Genomic DNA, 18773 nt, shown 5'->3' with positions numbered 1-18773 from the left:
TTTGAAAACGAGATAAAAGATATTAGTGTAATTATTAACTCAGAGGTATTTTTCTGTTGTGGCTATGTTCTGAATGAATTTTTTGCCTATTTCAGGTATTGAAGTTCTCATGCATGCTTTTTCTGGTTTCTTTTCTTCTTAGTCTGATCTGAAGTGTGTCCAGGATGCCAAAGGAGGTTCTTTCTACAGAGATCATTGCCCTGTGCTAGGTGAGTTAGCAGATTAGAGAAAATTTCTTAATAGTAGAATTGATAAGATTCAGTAAAATGTTTAAATTGGACTTAGAAAAATTAGTCACCCTTAAAGCCAGGCATGATGTTGCACACCTATTAACTCCAGCACTTGGGAGGCTGATGCAGGAGCACCATGAGTGTAAGGCCAAGGTCCGCTACATAGTTCAAGGCTAACCTAAACTATGTGCTGAGCTCCTATTTAAAAAAAAAACAAAAAACAAAAAAAAACAGGGCCCGCCAAATAGTTCAGCAGACTAAAGCGCCTTCTTAGGCAGACACAGGGGATCCCTGGTATGCTGTGCCAGCCCCCACCCCAGGGCTTGCTGAGACAGCGATTGAGACTGGATGTGGTGGTGCGCGCATGTAATCCCAGCTCTTGGGAGGCTGAACACAGGTGGATCACTATGAGTCTGATCTACATAGTGAGACCTTGTAGACCCTATACTAAAATATAAAAATAAATAATAAAAAAAATTAGTCACCATTAAGGTCATTTATTTTTATGTTTTAAAACTTTATTTTTATTTTTTAATTTATGTGTTAGATACAGGGTCTCGCCATGCAGCTTGGACTTATAGTGATCCTCCTGTGTCAGCCTCAGTGCTGGTATTACAGGCTTGTGACACTGTGTCCAGTTTTGGGGGCCTGCATGGCATGGGGCCCATATGGCATGTGGTACTGGGATCAAACCCGGGTCTTTGTGCTTGCCAGGCAGGCAGTTAGATCACTGAGTGATCTCTCTGGTCCCTTTAAGGTCATTTAGAAAGATCGTTTCTTGGTATTAAAATACTTTTCCTTTTTTATTATTTAGGCTTAGAGCTATGTGTTGAAGTAGTATGGAATTTATATCTTAATATTTGAAATGTCTTTTAGCCATAAATACATTGAAGATTTTTAATTAGATTATATCAATGTTGTATTGCTGCACTATTTAAAATGGGATTTGAAAGTTTAGTGCCTATAAATTTCTTAAAGTTTTTGTAAGATTGACTTCTTAATAAAAGAACAGCTCTAATATTAAGGTAACCAAATAAAATTCCATGTATTATCAAAATTTTTATTTTCCATTTGTTAGAGAGTCTTTAAATTGAGCAACTTACTTAGCCTTTTAAATTTATTTAATTTTAATTTTTTTTATTTTAGGGAAGGGTATACAGGGTGTTCATGGTCTCACTACTAGATTGGACTCATAGTGATCCACCTGTTTACGGCTTCTCAAGAGCTAGGATTCAAGCGGGCGCCACCACACCCATTCTCAGTTGCACCCTCAGGGTGGGGCCAGCACAGCAGGCCTGGGATTGAGCCCCCAGCCCCTGCGCCTGCTTGCAGGCACTTTAATCCACTGAGCTATTTGGTTAGCCCTTTTATTTTTAATTTTGAGACAGTCTTGACTTAATTTTTAGGTGCAATGTGAACTTTTGATCCTTCTCTGTTTGCCTCCCACAGTGCTGAGATTACAGGCATTCACCACCCACTTCATGTGTTACTAACATTTAAAAGCAGGAACAAGAAAATCAAAGCTAGTTTTATTTTATAGATTTTAAGATCTTATTTTTACCAAATAAGAACACTCTTCTGGTCCTTCAGTGCCTGAATACATTTTTGTCATATGAATTCTATTTTCACCTTTCTAAATCATTTGAATCATTGGTCTTTTTGTCAAAAAGTGCTGTGTTCGTGACTCATATAACTTTTTTAACTAAAAGGACAATGTTGAAAAGATACCAGTGTTTTTAATATATTCATGGCATTTTTATTTTTAGAAAATTACTTGTTTTGTGTTTTGCCTTAAGAAAAATACAGACTGAACATGCATATTTTGGATCCTTCAGCATAGAGTTTTTTGTGATCATAAATCTTTTATCCTAGAACTAGCTGTTGAAAAAATCTGAGGAATGGGCTTTGAAATATTATTAAAAATACTCTTTAAGCAAAAACACAAGATTTATTTATTGAAAAATTATACTCATACCCTGGACTGACTGAAACTTCACTCTGGAACTATGAGCAAAATAGAATTTTTCCCCCTTAAAAACAAGACAAAACAGAATAAAACAAAGCATACTAACCACTTCAGAAGGAAAAGAATAAATCCAGAGTTTTCTTTCTCTGTGTTTAGTTATAGTGGCTCTGCTGTAGTGATAGGTCACCTAGGCAGAAAAATCTTTTCATCCTCCAGAATTTTGTGTTCTGAGATAGAGCTGAATAGTCTTTTATAGACTGTGCTCTTGCTCCTTTGTGCTATGAATCAGCATATTGTCAGCATTTTTGGTTGTCTTATTTTGTTATGGTCCTGGGGATTAAGCCAGGGCCTCCTGGTGCTCTGGTGTTGAGTGACATCTCTAACCCTGTTATTCAAATTTTTGAGTCTGATGTTTGCTGTTTTTAAAATCTCAATTCCAAAATCTCATACTTACCAGTGAACCCTTAAAATATTTTAAGGTTAGGTGGCACTTTAAAATACCTAGACATTATTTTTGTTTAAAAATATATAATCAGGGGCTGGGAGATAGCTCAGTAGAATAAGTGCCTGCCTGGCAAGCTTAAGGTCCTGAGTTCAATCTCCAGTACCTCAAACAAAGCAAAACAAGGCAAAACAAAACAAAAGACAGGGTAAAAATACATATTTACAGTGGAAATTGGTACATGGGTACACTACAGTGATTTAGGAATAAGTTCTAATATTTTGTAATGTAGGGTGACTGTATTTAATAATAATGTACATTTCACAGTAACTAGAAAAGAGAATTTTGAGCATACCACAAAGAAGGGTGAATGTTTAGGTGATGGCTATGCTAAATACCCTGATTTAATCATCCTACATTATACACATGTATTCAGATGTTACACTGTGCCCATTAAATATGTGAAACTAAGGAGATCTGTCACAAAATAAAGATTGCAGGGAAACACCATGAATAATTGTAGCCAACAGATGAGGTAATGAAGGTGAAATGCATCAATTCCTAGAAAAGTAAAAACTATGAAAGCTGAATAGAAGTAGAAAATTGGGCTAGACCTTTAACAAGTAAAGAGATTAGGTTAGTAACCACATGCATACACAATGCAGCTATACGTTGTTCTGTGTTTTTCTTCCTTTTTTCCCACTAACTGCCTCTGAAATTACAGGTGAGCAGAATGGCAACAGGAATCCTGGTGGATTGCAGATTGGTGACCTGGTAAATATAGATCTTGACCTAGAAATTGTGCAGTCTCTGCAGCATGGTCACGGTGGCTGGACTGATGGGATGTTTGAGACTTTAACTACCACGGGAACCGTCTGTGGCATTGATGAAGATCATGACATTGTAGTGCAGTATCCAAGTGGCAATAGGTTGGTGACATTTCTCAATTTTTGATAGGTACAAAGTTAGTATACAGAGAAAAGATCCTTAAGGAAAACAAATAATGTGATTTAATCAGACTCATTAAAACAAAATAGCACATAAAAACAAGAGTAAAGTGCCTGCTTAGGCAGACCAGGACTGGGGGTTTGATCCCTTGGTGTGCTGTGCTGACCCCGACCCCAGGGGATCAAACCACTGGGTGTGGGGGTGTGTGCCTGTAATCCCAGCGCTTGGTAGGCTGAAAACAGGAAGATCATTATGAGTCTGATCTGTGTAATGAGACCCTGTAGACCCTGTACTAATACATTAATACCAAAAAAAACCCATATATATATATATATATATATATATATATATATGTAAAACAGTATGTTGGTGAGATAAAGAGGAAGAGGTAAGACAGAGTATGTGAGTGAAATCACACATTTATGATACAAAATTTTATGTACTTTAGGTTTTTTCCTCTAGGAGTGGATATCAGTATTATGTGAACATACAACTCAAAAATTCTTTGTTAGGGGGCCAGGGAGATAGCTCAGTTGAATAATTACTTGCCGGGCATGTGCCAGGGCCTGAGTACAATCCCCGGTTCCACCAAAAAAAAAAAAAAAAAAAATTCTTTGTTCAAAATGATTCATAACAATCTGTGTGTGAATCAGAAAAGATACCATTAAAACAACTCCTCTGGCCTATTAGTTATCTCTTGACAGCACAGGTCTCCCATGCTTACGTATTTGCGCATGCATGCATTCTCCTTGATTTTTTTTTTGGCATTACTAAACCATAAATCTTGATGTTCTTGAGTTAGATAAAGCTGTAAAACAAAAGGTAGACTATAGACCTCATCAAAATTAACAACTTTTATTTTCTAAAGGAGATTACCAGGAAAATACAGTGATAGCTCAAGGAATGGGAGAAAATGTTTGGAAGTTATAAAGAGCTCTTAAAATTCGACAGTAAAAATTCATTTGAAAAATGGGCCAAGTTTGTGAGTAGACATTTTTTAGAGAAGCTGTAGCGATGATCAAAAAACCTGAATTGAATTACTGCTTAGCTAGGGCTGCTCTTACGAGATGTGTGATTGAATAGAAGAAACAGAACACAACACCAAAAAGACCAAAATACTGCAGATACTTGATTAAACAGAAATTCACTTTTTTTATTGCTTTCAAGGCTAAAAGTTAAAGATCAGGGTGTCTTCTGGGTTGGCTCTGGGGAGGGCTACCTTCCTGGCTTATAGATGGTCACCTTCTGTGTCCCCTCATCTGGCTTTCCCTTGCCTTGTGGTTAGGGAGAACTCTTCAGTCTCTTACATTTAAAGGGTTACCTGTACTGTAAGATTAGGGTCCTGTTCCTCATTTCCAATGTAGTAGCATAGTAGGGTGACTATAGTTAATAATAATGTATATTTCACAGTAACTAGAAGAGAGAATTTTGAGTGTACCACAAAGAAAGGTGAGTGTTTAGGTGATGGCAATGCTAGATACCCTGATTTGATCATCCTGCATTATACACATGTATTCAGATGTCACACTGTGCCTATTATATATGTAAAAATAAGGTGTTGGTGGTTAGTGCTTCATGGTATGAATTCTCTGGGAGCACAGTTCTGTGCAGAACACTCATGAGAAGAGACTTCTGTTATTAGGGAAGTATCAAAGCCACAATGAGATCCTGTCCCATATTCTATAAGGACTAGAATCGAAATGTCAAGTAGCAAGAAGTGTTACTGAGGTTGTAGAGAGATTGGAACCATCATGTATTGCTGGTAGCACTGTACACTGGTGGAGTCACTGTGGAAGAAGTCTTGCTAGCTCAGCATGTTAATATAGACTCATCATATGACTCAGCAAGCAGTTCTCCTATCTCCAAGAGAATTGAAGCCTCTGCGTACACATAAAGCCTGCATGTGACTGTAGAAGCATTATTCATAAGAGCTGAAAGTAGAAACAATGCAGATGCATGTCAGCTGATAAAAGAACCAAAGGAGATCTAGCCCTCAAGTGGAGTAGGGTACTGACATGCGCCACCACAGACAGATGTTGGAAACATGCTGAGGGGGGAGGCAAGCTGTGTGAGGTTCATGGAGTATGGATTGTCTTTGTCTAAAATGCCCAGAATAGGCAGATCTATATAAACATGAAGTTTATTACTGGTTCTCAGGGGCTGGGGAGAAAGAAGTTGCAGAGTGGCTGCTGGTAGGTATGGGTGTTTACCAGGAGGTGAGAATGAAGCCCAGGTCTGGGAACAGTGCCCAGCTCTGATACACACTAAAACTATGGACTCACATACCTTAAATGGGTGCCTGTACCTTAGGAGAAGGGGAGTGACTCCTGCCCTTCTTTTTTTTTTTTTTTTTTTCGGAACTGGGGATTGAACACAGGGCCTTGCACTTGCCAGGCAACCACTTATTCCACTGAGCTATCTCCCCAGCTCCCAGGTGAATACATCTTAAAGAAGCTGTTTTTAAAAAGGAAAAGAACCTTTAAAGTTTAGTTCTGAGTAGCATGTACTTACATATTTTATGTTAAATATTCTTTTATTTATTGTTTGGAAATGTTAATACAAGATGGTATTACTTGCGGAGTTATTGCTTAAAATTCTTTATTGGACAGTAGGGTATTTAGTAATATGGAATTTGAGCTCTAGGAAGTAATCTTTTTGTTCTTTATTCAGCAAAGACTCTTAATAGTTATTCTGTATTAGGCCCTGTGTTTGGTAGGATTACAAAGGCAGCCTGGTTTCCTGCTGTTAAAGGGCTTATATTTTAATTTGAATTAACTGGAAATAACTGCAGTAAAGTGTTCAGAGTAATACAGAAGGTAAATATTTAGGGTATTCTGAGGGCCCAAAAGAAAGTGGTCATACAGGCAAATGAGAGACAACTTGAGGGAAAATCCTACTTGCAGTAAGTTTAGAAGAGAGGGTGTCCTCTACCAGGGAAGGAGACACTGGAGGCAGGTAAGGGAGGAGTTGAGTCTGCTGTGGTTCAGACTTCGGGAGACCTGCATATCTAGGGTCTTGAGAAAGCTCCCAGGGCACCATGTGCTAAGACAGAAAATAGTGTAGGTGTCTGATAGGCCATCTACTCAGAGACATGTTCAGATACAGGAAGTTAGTAAACAGGTTGTTGTATACTGTGACCTTTCAGGGTCTTTTATGTACTAATAACTACTTGAATTAAGGAGAAAAGTTATGTTAGATGCCAGCTCTGTAGAACCTTATTTGATAAGAGCACCTTTTTCCTTTGGAGTTGAGTGTGGGTTTAGGGAAAGTAAATATTGTGTTACACATTAGATTATTAAGTAGTCATTAAAATGACAGTTTTAAGGTGGTACCAGCATGGAAAATGCTTATGTCTAGTAAGTCAGAATCCACACTTATTTTGATAGAAGATTATAATTATGGAAAATACTCATGTAAATGAAAAGTGGATAATATTTTTATTGGTCATGGTAGGAGAAATGGCAGAAGGTTTTTTTTTTTTTTTTTTTTTTTTTTTTTTTTTTTTTGGGCTGGCTCAGAATGCCTTCAGGGAATGTTTGGCTGACTGGAGTTGTGGGGATCGAACCACAGCATCCTGAGGCTGACTGCTTTGTTGAAGCAGCCACTTAAACAACTGAGCTAAGGGGCAGGCCCCCTTTTTTTGAAGAATTTTTTTGGGGCGGGGCTGGCTCAGAATGCCTTCAGGGCATGTTTGGCTGGCTGGAGTTGTGGGGATCGCATGGTAGGAGAAATGGTACACTCTTTGTAGAGCATTTTGACTCTACCAGAATGGTAAATAAATATACTTGGATCAAGTAGTTCTTTTAAGAGTCTCTACTAGAGGGCCAGCAATATAGCTCAGCAACTAAAGGACCTGCTTAGGCAAGCTTAGGCAAGCACAGGGACCTCGGTTTGATCTCCAACACCACATACTGCACAAGTCTCGTCCTAGGGGCGTGTTGAGCTGGCCAGAGTCCCGGTGGTGTAGTGGTGCATGCCTGTAATCCCAGCCCTGGGGAGGCTGAAAGCAAGAGGATCACTATGAGTCCTAGCTGCGTAGTAAGACCGTGCAACAACCAAATATATTTCAAAACAAAACAAAACAAAACAAAAACAAGAGTTTACTGGAATACTGATCCCATGTTCACAAAGATGTACATATAGGGATTATATGCAAATGAAACTATGGAAGTACTTCAAATAATCATAGATGAATGTCTGTGTCATTGGAATGCATAGACTGTTAAATTGAATGAAATAGATTTATATCTGAACTTGAAAAATCTTCCAAGTTGTTTTATCCTTGAAAAAAGTAATGGGCTAGGGAGATAGCTTGGCAGTCTAAGTACCTGCCTGGCAAACACAAAGCCCCGAGCTCAGTCCCAAGTAACTGCATGCTGTACCCACCCTGGAACCCTGGTTGTACTGTGCTGGTCCCAAAACAGGCATGGTGGCACAGGCCTGTAGTTCCAGTGCTGGAAGAGAGAAAAGTAGTAACAGAATAGTATGTGTGTTTTGATCCCATTTATTGAAAACAACTACTTAGCTTATAATATCAGCATGTTGTTAGATCTGTAAAGGTTTATGTGATAAAATGTTAGGACCAGAGAGATAGCTCAGTAGAATAAGCACTTGCCTGGCAAGCATGAGGTCCTAGGTTCAATCCCCAGTACCTTAAAAAAAATACAAAATTTTTTTAATAATGGTTTCTAGAGCTCTAGGTCAGTTTCTGTGATATGGAACTTTCCCTTTTCATGCTTCTGAAATGTTTGAGTTTTTAAGCAATAGGCATATTACTGTCACAATTTTTAAAAACATAGAAAATAAGTATACTAAAATATTAGTATTAAGATGGTATGGGCTGGGGATATAGCTGAACAGCACAAGTGCCTGCATTGGCAAGCTCAAGGTCCTGAGTTCGATCCCCAGTACCAGAAGGGACAAAAGACGTGTATTAGGATGGTGAGATCAGACATGACTCATTCCCAAATTTCTATAATAAAATTATAAGATTAGAATACATTATGAAAAAGAAATACAAATCACTTAAAATGTAATTCGAAAGGATTACCTTATTCTTTTGCTGCCTTAGGTTTTTCTCCATACAGTGTCTAAGAATGGCTGACAGTTAAGTAAGCCTGCCTGCTTCAAGCTTTGGCTTTGCTTTTGCAGGTGGACCTTTAATCCTGCTGTCCTTACCAAAGCCAACATTGTCCGCAGTGGGGACGCTGCACAGGGTGCAGAAGGAGGCACCTCCCAGTTTCAAGTGGGTGACCTTGTGCAAGTTTGTTATGATCTGGAAAGAATTAAACTTCTACAAAGAGGGCATGGAGAATGGGCTGAAGCAATGCTACCAGTAAGTACATATCAAACAGTTTGGGGCTAGAGACTTAGCCCACATACTATTAATTAAAAGTAAATTCAATGTGGAAACCAAATTGGCAGACAGATATACTGTGCCTTTTGTTTTCTGATTTATTTCATTTAAATCAGCGTGGGGGGGGATGGCTCAGTGGAGTGAAGCGCTTCCCTGGCAAGCACAAGGGCCTGAGTTCAATCCCCACTTCCGCAAAAAAAAAAAAAAAAAAACAATCAGCGTGGGAAGGTCTGGAAAGGCTTAGGGTTCGTCTCTTTGGTAGCTGTGCTAGTGGAGAACATGATGCCCTGTCAGGCAGCGGAGGCTTCGCTGGCATGTGGCCTCCAGCGGTGCAGAGTTGTGGCAACCTCTCCATGGACTGCCTGTCTGCATGACAGCCTCTGAACCCAAAAGGGCCCCACAGACACTTGTATGGGGTGGCACTGGGAGGGCCCTGCTAAAGACTCGGAACTGACCCGCCAAAGTGACCTCTAAGGAGGGCCTTGCCTCGAGGAGGGGTGTTAAGAAATAGAAACAAATTTGATGAGATAGAGACAGTGGGGACAGAGGCATGGGTGGCTCCAGATGAAAGGTGGCAGGGATCAGTGAAAGCCTCATACACACTTGTTACTGAAAAAGAGAATGAAGAACAGAATAGTATCTTTATAAAGGTATGTGCAGAAAATGGATAAAATTAAAATATAATTCAAAATGAGCTGAAAGAAATTAGGAAAATGACAAGATATGAAAATTGGAGATGAGGTAAAAGGGCCAGAAATAAAGCTCAGTGGCATAGTGCCGGTCTGGTAAGCACAAGGTCCTGAGTTAAATTTCCAATAGCAATGGGGGCAGCTATTGGAAGGCAATGAGGAAAATTTTAAAATCAAAGATAATATTCCAAAGAGCCTAGCATAGTTGTGCATGCCTATAATCCTAGCACTTATGAGGCTGAAGCAGGAGGATTGCCATGATTTTGAGACCAGTATAAGTTACATAGTGAGTTCATAGTCAGTCTGAACTGCATGGTAACACCCGTCTTAAAAAAACAAAAAATAAACAAGCAAACATTCTGGTAAAAGTCATTGTGTCTGTAAAGAACAAAAAATATTCTTCGGGCCCCTGGAAGCAAAGTATTGGTCTTCAAGGAAAGAAAATAATTTCTTTGTTTCTTTTTGTGGTACCAGGGATTGAACTCAGGACCTTGTGCTTGCCAGCCAAGTGTTTATTTTATTGAGCTATATCTGCCTGGCCCAAAGAAAATAATTTCTGCTGTAAGGAAAAATTTGATCTGTGTTTTATGTTAGAAAACAGTGAAATAGCGTTTATATTAAAAATCCATAAGAAAATGTAAAAAGGTTACATATTGATATGGTTGCGTACAAATTCAGTAAATCTACTTTCCAGAAACCCTTTCTGAGTAATCTACTACACAATGTTTTTCTGACAACTGAAATAACTGGAGAGATATCAGGTGATCACAAAATAACGTGTCTGTTGCGCTAAGAATAAATGATGGTTTTAGAGAAAAGGCAAGTATTGGGCTGGGGACATAGCCCAATAAGCGCCTGCCTGGCAAGCACAAGGTCTGAGTTTAAACCCTGGTTTCGCCAAAAAAAAGAAAAAAGGCGAGTATATTTAATGGTTATGTTCTCTAGCAATGTAACATAGAACTGTCAAGAAATGAAATGGGTGGGCTGGCCAGATAGCTCAGCAGATTAAAGTGCCTGCTTAGGCAGAGCACAGCGGCCTGGGTTTGCTCCCTGGTGTGCTGTGCTGGGCCCGCCCCCTGGGGTGCTCTGAGATGGTGATTGAGACTGGCTGTGGTGGCACACACATGAATCCCAACTTTTGGGAGGTTGAACACAGGCAGATCACTACGAGTCTGGTCTACGTAGTGAGACCCTGTTGACCTTGCTCTAAAATACAAAAAAAAAAAAAAAAAAAAAAAAAAAAAAAAAAAAAAAAAAAAAAGAAAAAAGGAAAAAAATGGGTAAAGAAACTATAGAAAGGTGTACAGTTATACAGAAAGTTGAATATGCTGTTTAATTGCTTTTTAGTTAACTAGAATGGTAAGGGGAACATATCAATTATTAATTTCAATATTGTACATACTAGAAAATGCACATACATTTTAAAGAATAAGAATGTTTATACATATATATATATTTGCACACATACGTGTATTTGTGTAAGGCTTCATTTTTTAGTTTTATTTTTTTTGGTGGAACCGGGGATTGAACTCAGGCCCTTGTGCTTGCCAGGGAAGTGCTTATTTTACTGAGCCCTCTTCCTGGCCTCTATGTAAAGTTTTAATAGAAATATAAGTCCTCAGACAATAGCAATTTTATATTAAAATGGAAGGATAAACCATGAAAGTAAGAAAGTAACCTATATTTAAAAAGACTAGGGTATAGAGGATAGAGGTAGGAGGGAGATACCTTTCAGTATGTTTTGTTTTATAAATTTGATTTGAAATTACATACATTTTATATAATGTAAATAAATTTAAGAATTCTAAAAATGGAAAATAAAATGAAACAAAAACTAAATGTGTTTCCTGTTGGTGTAAATGAGGAAAAATTCTGAGAGTTGTTTTGTTTTTTTTTTAATGTCATTGGTGGAGGAATATACCTTAAAGAACTGCTTGAAAAGAAATACTTGATTTTCAGAACTTCTATTGTACATGGCAGTGTGGTACTAGTATTCTGAATTTTGTATATGGTAAGCTAACGAGCACTTCTATGATGATTCTAATTCTATCCTCCCTAATGACCTTGAAAACCAGAACCATCAGAGGGGAAGATACCAAAAAAATATAAAACAATCTTTTTATTTATTTATTTATGTTTTGGCGGAACGAGGGATTGAACTCAGGCCCTTGCGCTTGCCAGGCAAGCGCTTATTATAATACTGAGCTTTGACCCCAGCCCCCTCAAAATAATATAGAAGTGAAGTAAAAACACTCTACGTTTTGATTTAAATTCAAATATCTATTTGAATTCATGACTCATTTCATCCTTATGAACTTAACAAAATAAATGTTCAAAGCTGAACAAAACAAAAATCCTACATACATTTATCATTTATGTTCTTGTGGAAGTCTAGTAATTATTAAATATTTTAATATATTACATTAAATACTTAAATATAAATATTTTAATATAGTATGAAGTAAACTATATAAAAGTTTTATTTATTTTTTGCAGTACTGGAGATTGAACTCAGAACCTTACTCTTGTCAGGCAGGTGCTTATGCCACTGAGCTGTATCCTCAGCCCTAAAACAGTTTCACATAGTGACCTATCTTTACAGTTTACAACAACTAATCCATTAGAATATGGTTATCCTTCAAGCATTTTAAATTTACAAGTAAAATTAGTACTTGTTAAGAACTAATAATAGATTTTATGATATTTACCTTAACCTTGGAAACATGAATCTAGTTTTCTTTTTTAAGACTTTAGGTAAAGTTGGCCGAGTACAACAGATTTATTCTGACAGTGACTTAAAGGTGGAAGTGTGTGGAACTTCTTGGACATATAATCCAGCAGCAGTTTCCAAGGTAGCATCTGCAGGATCAGCTATCAGCAATGCCTCTGGTGGTAGGTTTCGTATTATGAATCTTAAAAGTAATATGGTTTACATCAGAACCTTTGCTAATGCCCTGATTTCCTTATGAAGGTAATGCTGTATGTGTGCCTTACTCTCTCCCACATTACACAGGCTTGCTTGGATGTGCATCATTTTTTAAACTTTCACTAAAGGATTTTCTTTTTCTTATGTGGTGGTCCTTTGTTATGGCTGAGGAAATCCCTAGAAAAGTTCCGTAAACAAGTGTTATTTCTTGAGTATGTCAGCCTTCTCCATATCAAGCCTGACATACTTGAAATTCAGCGTTATTTTCACTAGTCAAAATTTTGGTTTTCTACAAAGAATCATCACTTTCTTAGAACACTTTATTTTATATTTCCAACATTCTTGCTAACAGATTTCTTTCTTCCTAGAGTTTTGCACATCAACTCTTTTTTTCCCGTCATTTAATAAGTTACTACCCCTGCCATAATGAGTAGGACCCCATATTAAGATGTGCATTCCCTGGGTGCCTGGGTAGACATTTTACTCAAAACCCATCCTGCCTGTGCTCCAGCTTTTTATACACAGACTCAGTTTCTTTTATAACACATTACATGCTTCTGTGTGTATACTGTTATCATGCAGGAAAGAAGAGAGAATCATAATTGTAAATGGAATGGTTATAAATGTTGTGCTGGGGAGATAGCTCAGCAGCATAAGTGCCTGTCTGGTAAGCACAAGGTCCTCAGTTCAATCCCTGGTACCACAAAAAAAAAAAAAAAAAAAGAAAAGAAAAAGAAAAAAAGGAAAATGTTAGGTAGTTTCTACTTTATTTGTGTATTACTTCCTACTTTATCTGCTTTTCTCTCGTCAGCAGCAGTTTGCTACTCTACTGAAGTTTAATGTTTATTTTCGATGTGGAAGTTAGATGGCATCACACTAGCTGACCATAAGGCATAAGGGTGAAGGATTATTAAATTTCTACTCAATAACGTGGACAAGGCCCACTGTGTGATCTGTTCCTTGGCTTAGTTTGTCACTTCTTTGCTTTCCATTAAGTACTCCAGGAATTAAAGAGTAGAACTTGGTAGCTATATTGATTGTGTTGGGGGAGGGATGTTATGAAAGGGTTGTGCATCTTTTCCTAGGTGGTCTTACTCTTTTTCAAAAACAGTCAGTTGGTTGGGCATGGTGGCTCCTACCTGTAATCCTAGCACTTTCGGAAGCTAAGGGAAAGGATACCAAGTTTGAGTCCAGACTGGCCAATTTAGTGAGACCCTGCTTCAAAATAAAATATGAAAAAGGGCTATAGCTCAGTGTAAAGGTCCTGGATTCAGTTCCTAGTATGACACACACATAAAGTCAGTTGCCACTGAATGAAGTATGTTATTAGCATTTCAGTGTCCATTTTCAGCTAAAAATCTGTGCACTTCCAAAGCATATCTCCACATAGTAATGCTCCTAAAGCAAATCCCCAATGATTGTTACTTTTGAATCATACTCATTGAGGTATTGAATTTTGAGGTTAGCAGCGTGAGCTCTCAGAGTCTTTGTGGTGTGCTTCATATCCTAAAGAAAGTTTGTGCTTTTGTGGCACTTCCACCCTGATGTGTTCATTCATAACTCATTGGTGCAATTTCTGAATTATTAGTAACTTTGCTTTCTTCTATAATTATAACTTGAGGTACATAAATTGAAGAAAATGTAGACTTCTTGGGCTTGCGTCTGATGCAGCTTGACATAGTGATTATATGTACATGGATAGTTATCTGTAGCACAGTATGAGAATAATACTAATGATAGAAATCATAAAGTAGGCCAGACTGATAGCTCAGTGGACTAAAGTGCCTGCTTAGGCAGAGTGCAGTGGCCTGGGTTCGATCCCCGGAATAGCTGTGCCCGCCCTGATCGTGGGGTGCGCTGAGATGGCGATTGAGACTGGATGTGATGGCGCGCCCTTGTAATTCCAGCACTTGGGAGGCTGAAAATAGGAGGATCACAATGAATCTGATCTACGTAGTGAGACCCTGTAGACCTTGCCCTAAATACAGAAAAAAAATATAAAAGAGAAATCATAAAGTTGATTACAAGGATATAGGTAATACTTGTTTTGTGGTATTTAAGGTTTGAGACCCCCCTGTCTTAGTTTTATTTATTGCTTTGCAGAAAGACTCTCTCAGCTCCTGAAGAAATTATTTGAAACTCAAGAATCTGGTGATCTCAATGAAGAATTAGTTAAGGCTGCTGCAAATGGAGATGTTGCCAAAGTGGAAGATTTGCTAAAAAGACCAGATGTGGATGTGAGCATTTTAAAATTATTTTGAAGTATACCCCAAAACAGCAAAACATAATGAACTTTGTATTCAATGGTTAAGCTTCTGCCTAGTTACTCAGTGGTGGAGACTGTGCCGCACGTATCTCATCTATTCATTCTTGTTTTTCTAAAGTATTTGAAGCAGGCACTAGTCATCATTCATAAGTGTGTATTAAAAATACTAATTTTCTTATTTAACTCTATGACCTTTTATGTTGCATTACTGATGAAATTTGCATTTAGACTTTTACATGATTAGTATTTTGTAAAGTTTAATGAGTTTTTCTTCCATTGTATGACATCTTTTAAATGTATTTAGTAACTTTTTTTAAACCATGAAAATACATTTTTTAAAAATTTTCAGGTAGAGTACACAAAAGCAAACAAGTTTATCTTCAAAAATACCAAGTTTCACATCTATAGTCTCTTCCTAATTATGATTACTTCTTAAAGCAACGTTTGTCTTTGTTTACAAATACAACAGCAGGTAATAAAACCTAACATTGCAAACAGATTTGCTTTAGAGTTCACAGTACAAACATGTGTGTCTCCTATCACATTTTAGGCAGTTTAACTTAAAATGCATAGACGGTTAGATACATTAAATTTGTTTTCATTAAGTCAATGGAAAAAAAATCACAACTTTTAAAAAGAAAAAACAAAACTATGAAACCTGCAGAGAGCACGCAAAGTCTACCCATGGCCACCGGCTATAGTCTGGGGAGCCCCAGGCCAGAAGAAGGCCCTTGTAGATAAGGCACACAGCCCACTGGTGTGCTCGGACCCCATGGAAGTCCTGGAAAATACCGTGAGCTCAAAACAATTTTTAATTTGTTTTTAAACCATTTTATCTAATTAGAGGTCTCATTCAACCCAGCTACTTCCCTTCTGGATATTTTCCCAGAAGAATTGAAAACATCATACCATAGCCATACATGTGTACCCATGTTTATAGCAGCACAGTTTGTCATAGCTAAATTGTGGAAACAACCCAGATGTGCATCAATTGAGGAATGGATAAAAAAGATGTGATATATTTATATAATGGAGTATTACTCAGCTGTAAAGAAAGATAAACTTGAGGCTCTTATAAGTAAATGGGTATAGCTAGAGATCATACTCATAAGTGAAACAGACCAGATGCACATGTGTAAATATTGTATCATCTCCCTAGTGTAAGAACTTGAAGGAGTAAGTAAAATCTGAAAGGTAGAATAGACACTGTGAAAGGGAAAGAAACTGCTCAAAAGGCAAGAACAGGGCCTGGGGAGATGGCTCAGTGGAATAAGCGCTTCCCTGGCAAGCACAAGGGCCTCAGTTCAATCCCCAGTTCCACCAAAAAAAAAAAAAAAAAAAAAAAAAAAAGCAAGAACAACTAGGATGAGGGTAAAGGAGAAAAGAAAAAAGGAAGGGGAAAAACATCTGTTTATGCATAGGACAGATAGGATGATTATACTACTAATATTTATTAGTTTATTGAAGGAAACAGTTAATGCTTAAAATTTTTATTTTGACCAGTTTTACATGCTTACATTTGGTAAACTTGAGCAACAACATTGAAGACAACAAAGTGCTTTGTGACAACCATTGTTGAATTCTTGCTCTCTTTTTTTTTTGAAATTCTGTATTTTCTTTTTTTTTGTCTTCTTCAATTTTTCAAATTTCATTAATTGTGCAACTAGCTCAATCTGGGCTCTTAACTCCCTGTGCTAGAAAAATTGGTCTAAAAAGTATCTTTGACCAGGTAATGGGGTCTTTTCTTTTGGGCTTTCCACTCTACACTTCTACTGTACTCAGTAAGGTTGATGTCCTCGTCCTCAAAACTCTTTAATAACATCAGTGGCTGTGTCTTTCTGGTTTTCTTTCAAGTTTTCCAGTATTCCTGTGTATTTCCTTTTGAGTCTTACTCCTTTCCTGTTTCTTTAATGTTCATGTTCATGGAACTCTTATCCTAATTCTGTGTTACTTCTAATGTTTTTAAAAATTTTTCATTCTCTCTTAAAAAAACTAAGTCCAAGCGTAGTGGAACATGACTGTAATTCCAGTGCTAGGGAGACTGAAAACAGGAAGATCACTACCAGTCCGAGCAGCTTAGTGAGATCCTGCACAAAATACAAACAAAAAAAAGAAAAAAGATGAACAAAACTAGAGGTCGTTAAAAAAAAAACAGCTAGAGGTCAAGTTTCTTGTGCTTCCTCATAGGTTATGCTATAATTTTGCCTTATTTATTTATTTGGTGCAGGGTCTTGCTATGGAGCTGGGACTCAGTGATCCTCCTGTCTCAGCCTTCCCAGTGCTGGGATTTCAGGTGTGCACCATCATGCCCAGTTTTAGTTCGGTGGCTGGCTCCTCATGGGGTCAGCATGGCCTGTGGTACCAGGGATTGAACCTGGTTCCTTGCACTTGCCAGGCAGGAGCTTAGGCTGCTGAGCTCTCTTGCTGGCCCCACTATATACTTTAATACTCATCTCTAACATTCCAAATCTCTATGAGATCAATTTTTTAAAGATTTCTCATATCAGTGATATCACGCATTACTTATCTTTCTGTGCCTGGCTTATTCCCTGAATAAAATGATCGATAGTTCCATTTATGTTATTACAAATGACAGATTTCATCTTCTTTTATGGCCGAGTAGTGGTATTCCATGGTATATTCCTTTGCTAAGTACTTGTGTTAGAAGGGACTGGTTCTTGTTCTTTCTTGTGGCAATGTAGGTCTGCAGTCCCTAATCTTCTAAGTCAGTTCTGTTTGTTCATCAGCTTTCAGGCCTCTACTGAGTGAGATGGGGGTAGGTCTTCTGGCATGTGTATGCATGCTCTTTTGTTTTAATTATCTTTAAGTTGAGGCTTAAAAGGAGTAATGTCAAGAAGTAGTGAAAACATTAATATATAAAAAAAATCTCATGCTACTTAAAACTTTTTTTTTTAACACAGGGTCTCATTCTGTAGTACAGGGTGGCCTTGAACTCACTGTGTAGCCTAGACGGGCCTTGAACTCACAGCAGTCTTCCTGCCTCAGCCTTCTGAGAGTGCTGGAATTACAGGTGTGCACCACTGTGCCTGACAAAACTAAAGTTTTAAATGGGTTATTTTTTTTCTCTTTAGTTTTCATAACATTTTCCTCTTTTTTTTAAAGATAAATGTTCTTGAACATCTTTAAGTGAAAATTTCTTTCCAGTGTTTTCTTTTAATTAGTTTCTTCCACACTTTTTTGTTTTGAATTTTTGTGTTGATCCTTTTTTATTATTCGAGTCAAATCTCTGGTTTTTGCTTATTCATATTTAAATAAGATATTAAAAAGCTGAAGTGGCACAGGGTGATAGCTTAGCTATTGGGAGCCTGAGACAGGAAGATCTGGTGCAGTTCAGTAAGACCTTTCTTAAAGGCTGGTTGGATTGGTCAGTAGTTCAGAGCATCAAGGTACCTATTTAGGCAGCCACAGGGACCAGGGTTTAATTCCTGGTGTGTTGTGCTGGTCCAGCCCCCCCAGGGTGTGCTGAGACAGCGATTGAGACTGGGCCTGGTGGTACACGCCTGTAATCCCAGTGCTTGGGAAGCACTAAATACAAACAAAACAAAACAAAAAAACAGCTAAACTAAAAAAATAAATAAATAAAGGTTGGTAGTTCAGTGAAGAAGGCTTGGCGTCTAGTCCCCAGTGCCAGGGGAGAGGGCTACTGAATTCTCCCTTCATCTATGTGGAACTCTGACTGACTGCATTATGATGATGGCTAATGGGCTGTCCTGGAATCTTCAGATGCTGTCATTCAGGGGCATGTTTTAGATAGTTTTTTTCTTTTAAAGAGCAAGATGTGTCCCTTTTTCTTTTTGGAGGCTGAGAGGCAGCTAATGCTCTGTCTGAGTGTGGTGTTACATGTCTTACTTAGCTTGGGGTTCCTTTTGATAACCGTTTTTTTTTTTCCGGGGATTGTTTTAATTTATATTTCTTGGTAGATAATGATG

General features: G+C 37.8%; 1 protein-coding gene across 1 annotated transcript in view; it reads left to right on the top strand.

Moving 5' to 3' along the window:
• Positions 1 to 18773, top strand: part of Mib1 (mindbomb E3 ubiquitin protein ligase 1) — a 160366-nt gene that overhangs the window by 39450 nt on the left and 102143 nt on the right. The window contains exons 5-9 of the mRNA XM_004635780.3: positions 143 to 209; positions 3363 to 3567; positions 8738 to 8921; positions 12379 to 12523; positions 14661 to 14794. Of these exons, the coding sequence (XP_004635837.1) occupies positions 143 to 209; positions 3363 to 3567; positions 8738 to 8921; positions 12379 to 12523; positions 14661 to 14794 (735 nt within the window). The remainder of the gene's footprint in view (positions 1 to 142; positions 210 to 3362; positions 3568 to 8737; positions 8922 to 12378; positions 12524 to 14660; positions 14795 to 18773) is intronic.

Source organism: Octodon degus, unplaced genomic scaffold (genome assembly GCF_000260255.1).
Source record: "Octodon degus isolate 3935 unplaced genomic scaffold, OctDeg1.0 scaffold00075, whole genome shotgun sequence".
NCBI classification, from domain to species: Eukaryota; Metazoa; Chordata; class Mammalia; order Rodentia; family Octodontidae; genus Octodon; species Octodon degus.
Note: the sequence above shows the minus strand (reverse complement) of the source record. Positions and strands in the feature narration are given on the sequence as shown.